General features: G+C 53.0%; 2 protein-coding genes across 3 annotated transcripts; one reads left to right on the plus strand and one right to left on the minus strand.

Moving 5' to 3' along the window:
• The first annotated feature begins 18 nt into the window (after positions 1–18).
• On the plus strand, positions 19–11,840 carry DNAJA3 (DnaJ heat shock protein family (Hsp40) member A3). Of its 2 annotated transcripts, XM_074598402.1 has the most exons (12): positions 19–269; positions 369–505; positions 896–979; positions 1,744–1,950; positions 3,047–3,199; positions 4,615–4,762; positions 5,596–5,660; positions 6,558–6,686; positions 7,134–7,249; positions 7,941–8,038; positions 9,900–10,016; positions 10,741–11,840. In XM_074598402.1, exons 1-11 carry the CDS (start codon positions 101–103, stop codon positions 10,001–10,003), a joined length of 1,410 nt encoding a protein of 469 aa, XP_074454503.1. In that variant the 5' UTR covers positions 19–100; the 3' UTR covers positions 10,004–10,016; positions 10,741–11,840. The 2 variants fall into 2 exon arrangements, with proteins under 2 accessions (XP_074454503.1, XP_074454504.1); XM_074598403.1 differs by lacking the exon at positions 9,900–10,016.
• Positions 11,841–12,602: 762 nt separating this feature from the next.
• On the minus strand, positions 12,603–16,402 carry NMRAL1 (NmrA like redox sensor 1; the record flags this gene model as incomplete). The annotated part of the gene is given in 6 exon segments (XM_074599340.1): positions 12,603–12,893; positions 12,895–12,915; positions 14,365–14,555; positions 15,047–15,296; positions 16,165–16,371; positions 16,373–16,402. Coding segments are annotated over 6 exon segments (849 nt in total), but the record flags the coding sequence as incomplete, so codon positions are not given.

Here is a 16,402-nt window from a genome sequence, read left to right on the forward strand (position 1 = left end):
GCCCCGCGGCCCCGGTACAGGCCGGCGCTGGGGGTTCCGCGCAGGCGCGCTGCGCCCTCCGCCGCCTCCCGCGCAGGCGCCCTGCTGCGCGCGGGCCAAGATGGCGGCCGGGAGCTCCTCGCGGTGGCTGGGGGCGGCCGCCGCCGCCGCCCTCCGGAGCCGCGGGCCAGGGGACGGGCGGCTGCCGCTCCTCTGGCTCCTGCGGGGGCTGGGCGGCCTGCCCGCCGCACGCCGCCTCTCGCCGCTCTGCGCCGGGCTCTGCGTCGCCGGTGAGACGGGGCCTCAACGCGGGCTGTGGTGTGGGGGCCGGGCGCCTTCCCCCGCCGCCGGCCCTCACCCCCCGGCCCCTCTGCCCTCCTCTCCCGCAGGGACGAAGCGCTCCGCCGCCGCCGCCGCCTCCTTCTTCCACAGCAGCGCCGCGGGCCGCGCCAAGGAGGACTATTACCAGGTGCTGGGGGTGCCCCGCACCGCCACCCAGAAGGAGATCAAGAAGGCCTACTACCAGGCACGTCCCACCGCGGGGCTGCCGGGGCCCGGCCCCCGCCGCCTCTCCTGTCCCCCAGCCAGCACACCCGGCTCCGGGACCCCTGCGTGCGGAGGGGCCGGCGGAGGTGGGAGAGCCGGGCGCGTCGGTTCGGGGAGCTCCTCAGAGGCGTGGGTCGTCTGCGCTGTCATCTCAGGTCTCCTTCCAGAAGGGCCTGGGATCGCTGGGAGATTCAGGAGCAGCTCCTGTAGTTCCTTATGTTGGCACGATAACAGAAAATGAGGGGTTTAGTCCTCTCAAATACAGATGGTGAATGCCAGGCTCTGTCTTAACGCGTTTTTCCTGGCATGTGAGCCATGCTAAAGTAAATGACTTCTGTTTGTTTCTAATAGTTTGATTTTTGTCCTTTAGCTGGCAAAGAAATACCACCCCGATACAAACAAGGATGACCCTAAAGCCAAAGAAAAGTTCTCTCAGCTGGCAGAAGCCTACGAGGTAATATGCAGGGTTTTATTGTGATGAATAAGAGGAAAGATTGGAGGGCAGATGGCAGGGGGAAACATTTCTTGTGTGTGTTTCCTGCAAAACCATGGCTATATTTTGATGTCTTGTACTTCAGGCTTGAGTGCCTCTGTGCCAACGGTGTCTCCAGGAGATTACTTAGTCCAAGTGTCTGATTTAGCTGGATGTGTTTTGGGCTCTTTCAGTTTGCGCTTGCTCTTAGCAGTGAGTGACTCTCATGGATGCAGTGGTCACTGCTGTGGAATTATCGGTCAGCTTAAATAAACTAACTAACCAACTGTTGGCAGTACAAGCTGTTTGAGACAGAGGTACCTGCCACTGCGCTTCCCCAGCCCTGTTTTTTCCTGCTCTTCAGCTTGTTCAGGCATCTTGTGCTGGTTTTTGCTCTCGTTGGTTTTCAAATTTACCCCAGCACTCTTGCCACCAGCTTTCACACGATACATTAACGATTAATATATTGTGTAAGTTATTCTTGCTTATTATAAAGTAGTAAGATCATGTCATTTTCCTGATGACAAGCTGAGAGATACCCGGGAAGAGGCAGCTTTTCAGTAATTCATACGCTGCTGAGAGCTGGGATTGCCCTTCTCAGGAGAAGAAGGTTTGAGAATGTGGACTTGAGGCGGTAATGCCAGTAGCCTTGAGTTCTCCGGAAAGACGCCGCCCTGCAGATAGGGGCTGTCCAGTTGCTTGGGATCTGTACAGTGTCCTGATGGCATCGTTCTTTCGCCTTGAAGGTATTAAGTGATGAAGTGAAGCGGAAACAGTACGATGCGTACGGCACAGCTAGTTTTGATCCTGGCGCGGCAGGTGCCGGCGCTGGGCGGCAGTACTGGAGCAGCGGTCCATCGATCGATCCGGAAGAGCTTTTCAGGAAAATCTTCGGAGAGTTTTCGGGATCCCCTTTCGGCGATTTTCAGAATGTCTTTGACCAGCCACAGGAGGTATGAAGTGCGTTGTATCTTCTGAGTAATGAAAATGAGAAATGAAAAACTCGAAAGCTGGAGGGGGACACTGGTCTGTCACAGGTCGCTCCGGGAGCGAGCTTAAGTAAAGAATTTGCTTCTGGGAATGTCAGCACGTGAGTGTCCCGCTGTACGGGTGGGAGAGTCACGTATTTTTGATAAGCTGTGTAGGTACATCCTCCACGCCTCCAGACAGAATATTTTTTCTGGACTTCAGCTATTTCTTCCGGTGTTTGCTAACACCGGTTGGTGGTGCCAAACAATTCCATCATTGTAGAGGCATCTTTTCTGCTGTACGTTGATTTACGTATGTCTGCTTTGATCTATAATGCTAAAACCCACAAAATACCTTTTAACCATAAAACAAGCCTTCCAGCGTTAGGTTTGACTGCTTAATTGGCTTAATTTTGCATCTTAATTGGCTTAACTTTGCAGCGGAGCCCATAATAAAACAAAGCCTATGTCTTGTTCTCTGTACTGCAGCTAAGTGCTGTGTTAAGTACTGACAGTGTTGGTTCACGTGCTGCCTTCAGAAATGCTTGGTATTCGGTACTTCTGGCTTTACTAAAAGTGACCTTTTTATTATAAACAGAATTTCCTGTTTTGTGCAGTCATCTTTGCTGATGACTTCCCTTGCTAAGTAAAGAGTTTACTGAGGAAGAGCAGATGCTATCGTTGGGACTGAAAGCCTTCACGCTGGCCTGCTGCTGCATTCCCATTAAACAACACCTTGACAAATAGTAAGGGGTTTCCTGAGAGCAGAAAAACGCTGGATGTGTATTTTTACTTCCTTTTCTATGTTTAGATCTCGTTTCTGCCACCCAGCTGCTCATCAGACTGGTGTAATCATCATTCCTGTAATGTCTGCTATCCTTTTGTACCCCTTCTTTAGTTATATGAGACAGATGAGGCAAACCCTTCTGAACGAGTTGTGCATCCATCCGTTTCTTCCCCCCTCCCTCTGTCACCTGGATGTCTTTTAAGCATTGTTTGGTATTTGGCCTGAGCCAGTTTCAGTCTGCTTAAGACCCCGTCGCGCATCAGTTGTAGATCGATGTCCGTGTTTCCTGTACAGTATATCATGGAACTGACCTTCACCCAAGCTGCAAAAGGTGTGAACAAGGAGATTGTGGTGAACATCAACGACTCCTGTGAGCGATGCAATGGTAAAGGACACGAACCTGGTACCAAAGCACAGCGCTGTCACTACTGCAGTGGCACTGGCATGGTAAGTGCTTCTTAAGACACAGGTTTGGCTGTGCTTTTCTTTGTTGGGGCGAGTCAGTGCCTTCCACAGCGACAAATTCTCACTACAGTCATCAGCTTATCTTGGGTGAAGCTGAGTTAATGTGGACTTGATGTTAATAGGCACTAGGAAGATTTTCTTTCTATTAAAGTAGCGCTCTGCCCACCTAAAACCAGCAGCCTGCAGGGCTAGATCAGCCGGTATCGTACATCAAGCAAACCGTATTTATATAATGTAACGGTTCTGAAATGACTTGGGCATTAAATGGGATACTTTGAATTGAGGGGCGGAGGGAGGAGGAAGGTGATGATAGCCTAAGGATAACCATGAAACAAGAAGATGCATGCTACTTACAGTAAGTAAAGAAATGCGCCCCTCTGCTGTGAGGACAGGCTGAGAGAGCTGGGGGCTTCAGCCTGGAGAAGAGAAGGCTCGGGGGGGACCTTAGAGCCCCTTCCAGTCCCTGAAGGGGCTTATAAGAAAGCTGGGGACAGGCTTTTTAGCAGGGCCTGTTGCGATAGGACGAGGGGTAATGGCTTTAAACTAAAAGAGGGGAGATTCAGGCTAGATAAAAGGAAGACATTTTTTACGCTGAGGTGGTGAGACACTGGCCCAGGCTGCCCAGAGAGGTGGGAGATGCCCCGTCCCTGGAAACATTCCAGGTCAGGTTGGACGGGGCTTTGAGCAAGCTGGTCTAGTTGAAGATGTCCCTGCTCGTTGCAGGGGGGTTGGACTACAGGATCTTTAAAGGTCCCTTCCAACCCAAACCATTCTATGATGGAGCTTCAGGCTTTCAGTTTCCATGCATCAAAATGGGTACTGTCAGTCAGTCTGACCTTTTGGCGCAGAACGGGTGTAGCTGGTCAGAGGAGACTGCAGGCTCTTCCCTCTGTTTCCTCATGTGCTTCAATCTGGAGGGTGGCTTTCACAGTTCAGTCCATAGTTTAGTCTCCATAACATTTTCCTGGATATTGGCAATAATTCATGCAAATGGATCGTCCTTGGATTCCTCAAAATACAGATGTTTGTAGTTCCTTGAGAAATAGCACTGTAAGGAGCTTTGTTCCTTCTGGCACATTAAAGCCAAGAGATGGAAAGTGTTGTGTTTCCCTTCCCCTCGCCACGAGACACTTGCTCATAGCAGTGGTGGTTTCCAGTGGAAATCAGAACGCGATGGCAGTTGAATCTCATCCAGCTTCTCACAAGCAGCAGCCTCTTTGGATTTCTGAGCCATTTTTCTGCTCCACCCCTTGCTAAAGGATATCACTGTCCCGTCAGGCTGCATGTGCAATTAGGAGGACTCAAATGTGGTGGGCCAGTTGCTGGCAGTTCTCTGCGGAAGCGAAAAGTACCATTTTGGTACTAAACATTTGTACGATCTGTGTTTTCTTCACTAGGAGACGATAAATACCGGCCCTTTTGTAATGCGATCTACGTGCCGACGATGCAGCGGTCGTGGTTCCATCATCACAACACCATGTGTAGTATGTCGAGGAACGGGGCAAACCAAACAGAGGAAGACAGTGATGGTGCCCGTGCCAGCTGGTTAGTGCTGTACTTGTGTCCTGCTCTCTGCTAAATAACTATAGTTATTTGCTTCCACTCGGCCAACAGCAAGGCACTTGCCTCCAAAGCGTGGCTGGTCCCTGCCAGGTACGAATGTGAAAGCGTCGTAAGGAGTTTTGCCGCAGTGATCTTGAGAACGAAGCAGGTTGATAGCTTGGCATTTGAAAGGGCTAGTAAGGAGCCGAACTTTCTGGCCACGGATATAAATGGTTGCTTTGCCCATCCTGAGCTGGAAGATCCATGCTGGTTCTTGGCATGGATCCTTCTAGGCAGGATTTGAAGAGTGAAACTCTCAAAAGGTTTTGTTGCCTTGGGTCTTTCATTTGTCCTTGGTGAAGCCTGGGGAGAGGGTGGGAATCCTGAAAGCCTTAGCTTGGCTCCAAAAAGTGTGCTGATGGCCTTCCTCACCAGAGAGGATAAAATGAGTGGTGGGGCTGAAGACTTGCTTCTTTGATACTGCCCAAGGTGAGCAGCCTGTAATTTCCCTGCAGCTTGTGGAGGCTGCTCGGTATTCCTTAGTCCAGTGCGTTTCCCTAGAGAATTCCATAGGGATTGAGCCTGCTTGGGGCGTAGTGGTCACCTCAGAGGTATAAACGTGTGCTGACACCTCCTTCCTTTGGCCACAGCTCCTGGGCTCCCGAGGAGAGTGTTACTGTGCTGCTCGCCGGTAGGTCTTGTGCCTCCTGCTGCTGGATGTGCGGGTGCTGCTGTGGTGGCTGGCTTTTGGGGATGGCAAGAGTTGTAGGTATTAAGTAACACATGGGTTGTAACACAAGGTGACATTCCCTCTTTTTTTTCCTTTCTGATTGCAGGCGTTGAGGACGGGCAGACAGTTCGGATGCCCGTGGGGAAGAAAGAAATTTTCATTACGTTCAGGGTACGTATCGTTATATTGTTGGCTGTTTTCAGTAATGAAATTGGTTGCTTGTTCCCTTCGCAACTGACTGAATGGGGGACGGAGGAGGAAGAGCGAGTGATCCTTTGAAACAGCTGAGGTAACCTGATCCCCGTGAACTTTCTGAGATAGCAGGAGATCTGCATTGTAACGAGTGGCGTAACATTAAGTCTGCTCGTGAAGAATTGCGCTGCCTGTTCCAGGATGAGGCCCTTAACAGTAGCGGGCATCAAAATGCAGAGTAGGTTCTTCATGTCTCAAGTCTCTGAGTTGGAAATGCGAAGGAGCCGTCTGCTTGGGAGCGGGAGTGCTGAGGAGGGCTGTGGGAATGCCTACAGGAGGCATGGACAAGTTTTCTTTTGCAGATACACATTAAGTGCTGCTTTGCACACATTTTGTAGCTCTTCTCCTGTAGGTATCCTGTCACATGCGTCTCTGTCGAGGAGAAAATTTCTTTCAGTGCCTTTTTTGTGGTGCAGGATTTAATTCTCTTCCAGCCTGTGGGGCCGCTGCAAAGGTGCTCGTCTCCCTCTTCTCTTCTGGCTTTCCCCTGTTTGGGGTACGGGGCAAAGCAGCGTCTTCTCTGTCTCCGCAGAATCGTACTGACACTGATAAATTAACAGGATTAGGGAAGGGAGTTGCTGAGACAGGAAGCAGGCATCCTCCTAAGCGTCTGGCTAATTACGGTTATGTCAAGATCTGTGTTTTTCTGAAAGACTGAACATTAACTTACATGTCTTAACCGTGCAGTTTGTGGATGGTAAAGGGCCTGACTACAGCATTCTGGTGTGTTTTCTTCTGAGAACCTTCAAAGCGGTTCACCGTGAGAACTTTGTGGTATTGCGTGCTGACTTCTCTTTGGAACTGCCTGCCTTTTAGGTTCAGAAAAGTTCTGTGTTCAGAAGAAACGGAGCAGATATCCATTCGGACCTCCTTATTTCAATAGCACAGGCTGTTCTGGGAGGCACAGCCAGATGTCAAGGCTTGTACGAGACAATCAATATCACGGTAAGTACCATTATGGGGAAGAGCTTGGGCATAAATCAGTGTGGGACAGCAGAGAGTTATCCTTTGCTGCAAAGGTGGTGCAGATCTCCTAAGTCTCCTAAGCCTTTCAGGCTTCTTCAGGATTGAGTGTCGGGTAGTTTGTGACCTGCTTGGTCACACCTCCTTTCCTGTCGCGGTGTAGGGACAGGGAGCGGAAGGGCCGGGTGGATTGGGATTACCGGACAAATCCCATCCAAGATCTGTAGACCATATGAGGTTCTTCACTCGTTCCTTCAGAAGCTTTTCCGTCATTCCTGACTTAGCTTCTGAACGTACCCACATGCACGAACATAACAGATCTCTCCCATCCTACTTCGAAGCTTGCTGGAGAAGTAGTTAATTTTTATAGACAATTAGGATATAAATGGTTAAAGCAGAGTAATAAATGTGACACCTCTGTGTTCGTAGATACCCCCTGGTATTCAGCCAGACCAGAGAATTCGAATGAGTGGGAAAGGCATTCCCAAGGTTAACAGTTACGGCTACGGAGACCACTACATTCACATAAAGATAAAAGTTCCTCAGTAAGTAGAGCTAATACAAGTTTCTGTGTAAGCTTCAACTTCTTGCAAGAATGTCGAGAGAGATTTTTGTGAAAATTCCTTACTGCTTTATCAAGATCGTTAATTTCTTACTCTGCTTTTAATTCTCATGTGAGGTAGACTTTTTTTCAGTAACACCATTTGGCAACGCATCTCAAAAAATCCTAAACCCTGGAAGTACAGAAGTAATTCTTCACCTGCGTATTTGCCGGGCTGGCTGCGATTCTGTCTGGATCTGGGTTACATAAATTCAGTTTTCTGCCTTGTAACGTGTCTGTGCTCTCACACCTACAGCTCAAAGGAACTGAACTCCTTGGCAGTTGCTTTTCAGACTGTGGTGAGGGAAACTTTTTAGCTTGTATCGCTGCATTCGGCAAGGGAGTTCATTTCCTGAGATGTCCCCAACAGATACATCTTGTGTTGCAGTTCTGCACGGTTCTTCTCAGCCGTTCGAAATATTTTGGCTTTTCGCTGTGGTTTGATGAAATGCAGTGGGTTGTATCTCTGCTCTTCCACTGGGGCTTATTCTTTATAGGTCGCTAATTCTAAGAGCGCCGTAGGGATTCTCAGTGTATGGCAGGTGTATTCATCTTCTACTTCCAGTAGCTGCCTCTTGTAGATACATCTGTCCCTAAAGACAGCCGTAACCAACGCCTCTGTCTTCGACCCGCAGGAGGCTGACGGATCGCCAGAGAGCCTTAATGATGAGCTATGCCGAGGACGAGGCAGATGTGGAGGGCACAGTGAACGGCGTCACAAACACAGCATCAGGTGAGCGGTGGGAATTGGGGCTCCTTCCTCCTGGAGTTGGCGTGGGAGCACAGAGTGCTTCCCGAGGGTTCCTGGGGAGGAAGGTGAGCCGGGGTCACCTTCAGACAGCGTTTCAGCACTACCTGCCGAGCGTGTTCTTTTGGAAATAGTTTTAGTGGGATGTTAATAGGCTGTAGCACAAAGCAAGGAGGCCACCTCTTCCCAGAAAGCTTTACTCGAATACTTACTGGGCAAATCTGTGCACGAATAGACAGCGGGTATTGAGGTACTCCAGGCTCCTGGCAAGTTGTGGTGAGTCTCGCTGCGGTGATGCATGCCTTCTGTCCCAGCTTCTGCCTCTGTGCCAGGAGTAACTTGTTTTAGGAGCAAAGGTAGAAAAAGAGAATGTGCTCCAGGCCAGTTTTCTGTGTGAGCTGATCTGTTGCGCTTCTGAGCGCAGCGGGGACATTTCTCCTTGAAAGCTGAAGGGGAGCGCTGCTGTCGAGGCTGCTCCAAGCCGTACTCCCTGCACATGGGGGAACCTGGCAGAGAAGTGTTCATGGTGCTGAGTGTTGGCTCCAGTCAGGAGACAGCGTCCAGCGTGATGGAGGGAGCGGAGTCAGCTGGGAGCTTCGTAGAGCTGCTCTTCAGCCCCAGATTAAAAATTTCGATTGAGCAATTGTGTGTTTTAAGTGCTTTTGTAACACAGAAATTATGTCTTTTCTGCTGAGACTAAGCATTGAAGGTCAGCCTTGGGGGGAAGGGGAGAGATCTCTAGACACACAAGTTTCATTCCAGCTTTTAGAAGGCATTTATGTGCCAAAGGAAAAAAAAAAAAAAGCTCTCTAAACTTGTTTTATAAAAAGCAAAGCTGCCAGTTTTTACAACAATTAAGCAGCAAGGTGGATTAAAAACCCCAGTAGTTTGCAGTATAGAGACAGGCTGTTGCTGAAAGCCTGTCCTTGCTCTGGGAAGCAGAAATACCCGGAGTGGATGGAGGCGTGTTCTGCCGCAGGCCTCGGTATTTCACACCATTGCATCAGTCTGAGCTCGGGACTCAGCTGCGGGAGGACGGGGGGGACTGGACTTTGTGTTCTCTGTGCGCAAAAAAAGCTTGAGGAGGATTTGGGGGTCTTGTTATTCATAGTTTTACTGTAGAAAAGGCAGATTAGCAAAGAGGTCTCCGTCTTTTGGTCTTGCTGTAGCCACTTCTGGAGGACAAAACTTCTCAGGACCTGTTCGTACAGGGAAATTATGGTCGTTGCGTCCAGTAAGATTCCTTATCTGGACTCTTTGTTTTGGAATGCTTGTAGCCTTTTTCATTATAGGCCGAGTTCATTTTCCCCTTGATACTGTTTGAGCATTGCTTGAAATCACGAGCAGCAGGCTCCTGGTGTGGTTTTGCACTGCTTTGCTCGAAAGGGTCACGGCATGACCATGAGGCAGGAGGAGAGATTGTTCCAGGGACCACCAATACAGCTTTTTTTTCCCCTGTAAAGCCATGGCTGGCTGCAGCCAAGCTAACAACTTGTTTTTAGTGGCAGACTTTCATTCCAAGTGCTTGCTTCCAAAGCCTGTGGGGTCCCTGTCTCGATTGTGCAGCAGAGAATTCCCTCACCAGTTGGAGGGCTGGGGAGAGGGGAAGGGAACGGTGTCACCTGGGCTCACGGTCTTGTCTTCTGCTTCTGGGGTCCAGGCTCTCCAGTGCTTTCACTGCAAGTGGTCCAGTACCGCTGCCAGCTGTGGCCCTGTCCAGGAGGATGCTGGCAAAACCAGCTGTCTTGACTGTTCCCCACCTAAAATAACCCTCTCGCTTCGTCAGGGGTGCTGGCTACTGGTGGGAGATGTATCTGACTGCAGCCCCTTTGCTGTTTGTGTCCAGGTGGCAGGGCCAAGGCTAGCGCTGCCGCAGGCGGGGATAGGCCTGAGGCTGAGGAGAACAAGGAGGGATTCCTTTCCAAACTTAAGAAAATGTTTAGCTCCTGACACCCCGTCCGAGGTAGGAGGCCTCTTGTGTTTTGTTGTCGTCTTTCCCCCACACTAAGCGGAACCTGCACCTCTTGGGAGGTAGAAGCAGCAAAAGCCCAGCTTTGCTTCTCACTTAGCCTCAGGCCTTCCAGCCACTGGTGTGAAAAGCCCTAGCTGTCCCCTGTGGCCTGGAGCAAAAAGCCAGGGATTAAATGGCATTGTTGCTGCAGCAAAAAGCAGCAAAAATGCTGGATACATCTTCAGGGAGGCTGCTGGCCTCCCCTGCAGCTCTGCTCCCTTCTCCGCTCAGTGGCTGTACCGGATTTATAGCACCGAGGGGGTTCCCGTTTGCTGGTAAAGCTGAAACTGGGCAGTTCTGCCTCCAGCCCAAAGCCCGGGCTTACAGGGAGGCTCAGGCTGGACTCACCCCTACCAGGGGCTTACGGCACCAGGAAGGAATTGGTCTTTGTCGTAAAGCACAGCAAAGCCCCCGCCACACAAACGAGGGCAATGTTCTACCTCAGGGTGCCATTTAGCTGGCGTCGGCCTGCTGTGAGGGAGCGCTGCAGGCTTGACATCACCTCTGGCGGACACTGGCGTCTTGGATTCCAGGGGCTCAGCTTCTTGTCACCGCAGGCTTCAAAACTTGTCTGTCCCCTGCGTGGCTGACAGAGCGTGGTCAGGTGGGGAGGGGCTGCGTGCCTCAGGTGGGCTCGGTCCGGAAAGGCTGAACTTCTCTCTTGCTTGGACCGCAGGGAAGCGTTCTACTGGAAACTAAGAGCCAGCGGCAGCAGATCGTCTTTGCAGTCGGGAGCGAATCTTTCTGGCAGCGGGCTCTGGCGAGCGGAGGAGGTCAGGCAGCGGCACAGTGAGAATCCCAGCTGGAGAGGCTACAGACCACCGAGACACCCGCAACCATCATGAGACAAAAACCCACCCACCGTCATAGGAAACGGTAATGAAGGAAAAGGCCAGCTTTGCAGAATTGTGGCGCTCTCTCGAGGTCGCTCCGCAGTCCCTACTGCTGCTGGAAGCTTATTTGGTAAAAATGGAAGTATTATTTAGAATCCAAAACAGCAGAAATGTGAAATAAAAATTGTCCTTCCAGCACAGAGCGGAGCAGTTTGCTGTACAGAGGCTGAGATGGCTGCTGCTCGCTCAGGTGCCCTTCTGAATGCTAGATGTGCTCGGTGAACTCATCACCGCTCATCTTCTCCCAGGAGACTGGGTGGGTCAGTGAGTTTTAAGCCCCTGGCTGTCCCGCACAGCTCTCTGAGGGGGAAGTCTCCCTCTGGCTGGGACTCCAGAGCCCGGCTGCCCTCGCTCCCTCAGCCATCGCGGGCTGTCTTAGTCCTGCTGATTTCCTGCACAAAGAGCAGTGATGGAATCTGCACTTTGCCTCAGGTTTTCCTCCCCCACCCCTCCCAAATTAACTATAGTTACAACACACAAACGCTGTCGCTTCTGAATGGGTACAAGTTTATCACCAAGCCCTTTGCCAGTTTGGGACAAAGTCTTTTATTACATTAGCACAACATCCGTAGCATAAGTGATTGGTCAAAGAGTCGTTGTTCCTACGTGTGTGAGAATACAAGTGAAGTGGATCACTCCTTCCAGGCGGAGTCGAGCTCTTGCAGTGAGTATTTTCATGGTAACCGTAGCCCGCTGTTGTTAGTTATACCGTGCAGGTACCATCAGCCCACGTACTAATCGACCAGTTAAACGAGGACATGTCGTAGTCTTGCCCTTCTTAATTTGCTGAAATAAAGCACGCGTTGCCTCCTGATTAAACTGTCTGTAAAGTGATTCTGTATCCATGTAAATAAGATTGACTTCATAAAGATATTTAACACGTGCTGTGCCTCGCTGCCTTGTCTGCTCTTCCAGCCGTGACTGTCGCCCCCTTTCCCTCCCGCAGTCGCAGGAATTAAGGTCTCTCAGCAAGGACAGAAGAGGGCTCGATGTATTGAGCACCTCTCTGGTGGCTGCGACTGACTTTAAGCACGTTTGCAGGGTGCCCAGGAGTACCTTAAGATATGGTGGTGTGAACCAGTGCAGGGGAAGGAGCTTTTTAAGCCTTAAATCCTATGGTTTGCAGTCTTGCAGAGGTTTTACTCGGCTCACAAGGACAGTGATTGAGATTAGCTCTGGGAGCCCAGAGCGGGCTGAGTTGAGGAATGAGGTTCAGCTTTCATGTTACACGGCGCAGGAACTCACAGCACAGTCCCCTTTGCCAGCGTGGTGCTAAGGTCTCGCTGCTCTGCCCGCCAGCTCATCTGCGCAGCCTGAACCCGGCCCACTGAGAAACCCAGTGGTTTCTGTTCGCCGAGGATCCCGCAGCAGTGCTGGCTGTGGGTACCTGGAGCAGCAGCACCGCCTTCTCTGCACTTAGGGGCCCGGAGGCACTACAAGTTCAGCCCACGGAGTGGTGCTGCACGCTCAGAGCTGCCTGGGAAAGAGGGAAAACAAGCCGCCACCACCCTACAATCGCGAAAACACCCAGAATCACTAAACAAACACCTCCCTGCAAAAGTAGTGCTTCTCCCACCTGCGTGCCTGCAGCAGTACAGCCTTTCCTCGTGTCCTAGTCTAAAGCAGGCTCAACCAAGTCGCAGGGGAGCCCTGGAGCGCACGCACAGAGCAAAGCTCTTCCCAGTTCCCACAGGGTCAGCCTTTCACCAGGGTAGAGAGGAAAGGCAGCACGGCTCAGCGCGGCTCACCTCGGCCTGTGCCGGCTGCAGAAGCTGAGGTGGACGGGTCAGAAAGCGGCATTGTTGTCCACCACCCACTGAGGGAAGGTGTGGGCCTTGGGGTTGAGTTTCATGGTCAGGTCCACGTTGCGGTCTGGCTTCAGGGCATAGAAACAGAACATGGCAGCCATTTCCTTGGCCCCAGGGGAGCCCGCCTTTGTCGTACTCCTCTGGGGAGATCTGCAAAAAGAGTGGGGGAAAAAACGCCGTCTTCGCAGGGCAGAGGCTGCGGGGGCCTTTCCCTTACACCACGCAGGGAAGCTGAGGAGCTGCCGTGTTATTTCCAATGGTGAGGAGGGCTCTGCTGCTCAGTTGGGGTTGTGTAAGGGAAAGCCTTCGCCAGAGCCCGCTGGTGGGATGACGCAGACCGGTGTCTCACAGTCAGTGCTGACCCCAGTCCCCCCAGCCCACCCCCTCCTCCAGGGGCAGCGTGAGAAGGGGTCAGGGGGTGATGGTGGAGAAATCACACTGCACAGATGTTCAGGAGCTTATTCTGGGTCTGTCCCCAGCCAGGTGCCCCTGCCGAAGCCGCAGCCACCAGCAGGGCAGGGCTGCTGGGCACTCTGCAGCCCAGCCTGGCAGGCAACAGCCCAGCACCCAGCTCAGGCACACCGCAGAGGCCCAGAGCAGCTACGAGGGGGGGGTCTTTCTCTGCACCGAGGCACAGACCGTGGCTGAGGGGTTCCAGAAACCAGGATCCAGGAGAGCTCTGGAGACCCCGAGCAACCCAGGCTGCCCCTGGCACCCCAGCACCCACCTTCCCTGCCCAAAGCGAAGGATGAACCACCGCACTTCTGCACCGTGCTGGGGCCCTGGGGAGAAAAGAGCTGCTTATTTGTCCCTGGGAGAGCAGAACCTGCAGAGAGCATCAGAGGTGCTTTGTTTCTGCTGAAACGTGCTTTGTTGTCGAAGCAGGGAGCTACCGCGCCCCTCTGGCCTTTGCATCAGTGGCCCGAGGGGAGCAGCAGAGCCAAAGCACAAACGAAAAATAAAAAGAAGTCCTGGGGCAAGGAAGAGGCCAGGAGCACTGTAAGGGTGACACAGCAAGGGTGATGTGCTGAAGGAGTGGCATGCAGCAGAGACCTGTTCTGTAGGTGCCCAGCCCTATTAGCGACTGCTGAACCCTGGCTCTTCTGGAGACCTCCCGCTTTGGCTATCCCTCACAGCCAGGCACGGACCTGCCCAGGCGCGCCCGCGCTCCACAGGCATGAGTCGTCCCAGTGACAATACCGACAAGGCGGTTTCAGGGCCAGCACGTGCTCCAGCCGCATGCAGGGGCAGCGGGACTAATCCTGGACACCAGTGCTGCGTCGTACCAAACCCATACACCAAGCTATGAGGGTCCTTCACCCCAGCAGCTCCTGACCTGGCTACCGGGGCAGACCAGCACTCGTTTTGTCACTGCTGTCCATGCTCAGCCCCTGTACAGGACCCACCATGATTCCAGACCAACAGGAGAGGCTGGGAGTGCTGCTGGGGTGCCCACCCGCAGCCCGGACTGGGCAGGGAGCTGCGGAGCTCCTAGCTGTTGGGAAGGTGCAAGGATTGTCCCCCCACTGCCCCAAGGTGGCCCTGAGCCAGCTCCCCCCCACCTCAAGAACATCACAAACATCAAGGGACGCTTTCTACCTTGCTGGCTTTCACGGTCTTGCCCGTCTGCTGGGAGAGGACAGCAGCATACTTTGCCTCGGTGAGCTTCCCAGCGCTGAGCCCGATCACTCGGCCTACGTACTGCTCTGGGGACTTCAGCAGGCAAACCACAACAGGCCCAACGTCCTCCACCGCCATCCCATCCGTGGGGGCGTCCCCCATGGGCAGTGCTGTAGGGGAGAGACTGATTCCAGTCAGAGCACAGGTACAGCTGGAACTTTCAACACCCAACCTCTGAACATGAGGTGAGGAAGAGCTGAGAGCACCCACCAGCGTGGCAAGCCACAAGAACACCTGCAGGGCTGAGCTAAGAGACTGTGAGCAGCCAGAGCGGCACCGTGACTCACCTGGATCTGCAGCCCCACCTCCAACATCCCAACTGCAGAGAGACGGGGTGTCCAGAGACACTCTGGGATCCGCAGAGCAGACCCCAGCACCAGAGACAGGACTGGGATCTCACTTACTTCTTGCAGGCCACCAAAGATGGGGTCTGCAGGACCATAACGTAGCTGCAATTCGCTGTGGTCAAGCTGGCACAGGCCTCTTTTCCCCATCAGTCTGCAGCCCTGGTGGTTCCTCCACCCCTCAGTGAGCCTCTGCCCAGTGGGAGCAGGTGAGAACTATGGGACAGTGACCTGGAGAGCAAGAGGTCCCATCTTACCCAGGACATAGGTATCTCCCTGTGCAGCCTTCTGCGGCTTGAAGATGGAGAGGAAGTTCTCGAAGTAGAACGGCAGTCGGATGCTGGAGGTGGGAACACCAACTTTCTGGAAGTACTCCTCCACCACGCCTTTACCGTCGAAGTGCAGCACCTCCAGCCGCCCCCCCATCAGCTGCTTCACGTTCTCCAGGCCACTGTACAAGACGTGGCGCAGACTGAGGCACTTCAACAGGTCAGCAAGCCGCTTTCCCTGGGTGAAGGGTGAAGCTGGTCGTGAAAAGGGGAGTGGGATAGACGGGAGGGCTCCTCATCCCCACACACCCCTTTCCCCTTCCTTGCACTGGGCAGGAGGGCAGCATCCAACACACGCCAGCTGAGCAAGCTCCTCAGCATCTGGCACCCCAAGCCCTCGGCTGGAACTCTCAGCAGACCCTGCGAGCCCTGTGAGTTGCCCAGGTGGAGCAGAGTCCTCTGCTGACATCATCCTACATCGGAAAGACCACACACCCTCCAGCTTTGGTGCTAGCTCCTCCACCAAGCATGCAAACACCAGCCCTAAAGATGTGCTGGTGCCAACATACCTGCCCTCACGTATCTTATCTTCTGTTCGCTGCCATGCAGGTACGGCAATCGTGCCACCTTATGAAATCTGTCCTAGGGATGAACGCTGCCCTTGGGGAAGGCCCTGGGATTTCTGATACCTCAGCATATTTTGGCCCCAAAGCTGCATGCGCAGGGATCTACAGGACTGCAGGTAGCGACAGCCCTGGCTCAGCCCCGGGAAGCCTCTACGGAGTCGAGTCCACTCCTGCTACTCTGACTCCCAGGCAGTGCTCTCTGCCACACCAAGTCTTGTGGCGTTTAACACTTCCCTGAAGGCACCAGATCCTGGAGCCACCTGGCTGCGAGGGAACAAGTTCTGGCTTTGCAAGAAGTGGGATCTAGTTTGTTTGCGAGGCCTCGGAACTTTTCCGGACTGGCCACTTAAACAATCAAGGCTGGCAGGGCTGCACTACGAGCTGTCCCAAGACCCCCACCCCGATGCCACACAGCCATCCCTCGATTTCCCCCTCCCAGGCCATTCCGCACGTGGTCCCAGTTAAAGCAATCACAGATACCTGCGCGATTTCTTTCTCTTTGCTGCAGTGCTCCCTGAAGTTGGTGACAATAAAGGCTCTGTAAGCACCCGTCAAGGTCAGCTCCAGGGATGGCTCATCGTCCTGATCTGCCTTCACGACCTCAGCTCCCTTCTGCTTCAGCTCCTCCGCCTCCTTCTTCACAGGGTTCTGTGTCACTGCGCGGACCTTGAAGGTCCCATCTTCCAGGCAGAGCCCGGGCCACGTGGCCCCCCTGAGC

The sequence above is a fragment of the Larus michahellis genome, chromosome 8 (assembly GCF_964199755.1).
Source record: "Larus michahellis chromosome 8, bLarMic1.1, whole genome shotgun sequence".
Classification (NCBI taxonomy): domain Eukaryota; kingdom Metazoa; phylum Chordata; class Aves; order Charadriiformes; family Laridae; genus Larus; species Larus michahellis.

Bases quoted from the DNA above. Each gene is read 5' to 3' on its own strand.
- DNAJA3 (XM_074598402.1), top strand. From the start codon at position 101: ATGGCGGCCGGGAGCTCCTCGCGGTGGCTGGGGGCGGCCGCCGCCGCC. The intron at 980-1,743 runs GTAATATGCAGG...TTCGCCTTGAAG, and splicing joins AGCTGGCAGAAGCCTACGAG to GTATTAAGTGATGAAGTGAA. The intron at 6,687-7,133 runs GTAAGTACCATT...CTGTGTTCGTAG, and splicing joins ACGAGACAATCAATATCACG to ATACCCCCTGGTATTCAGCC.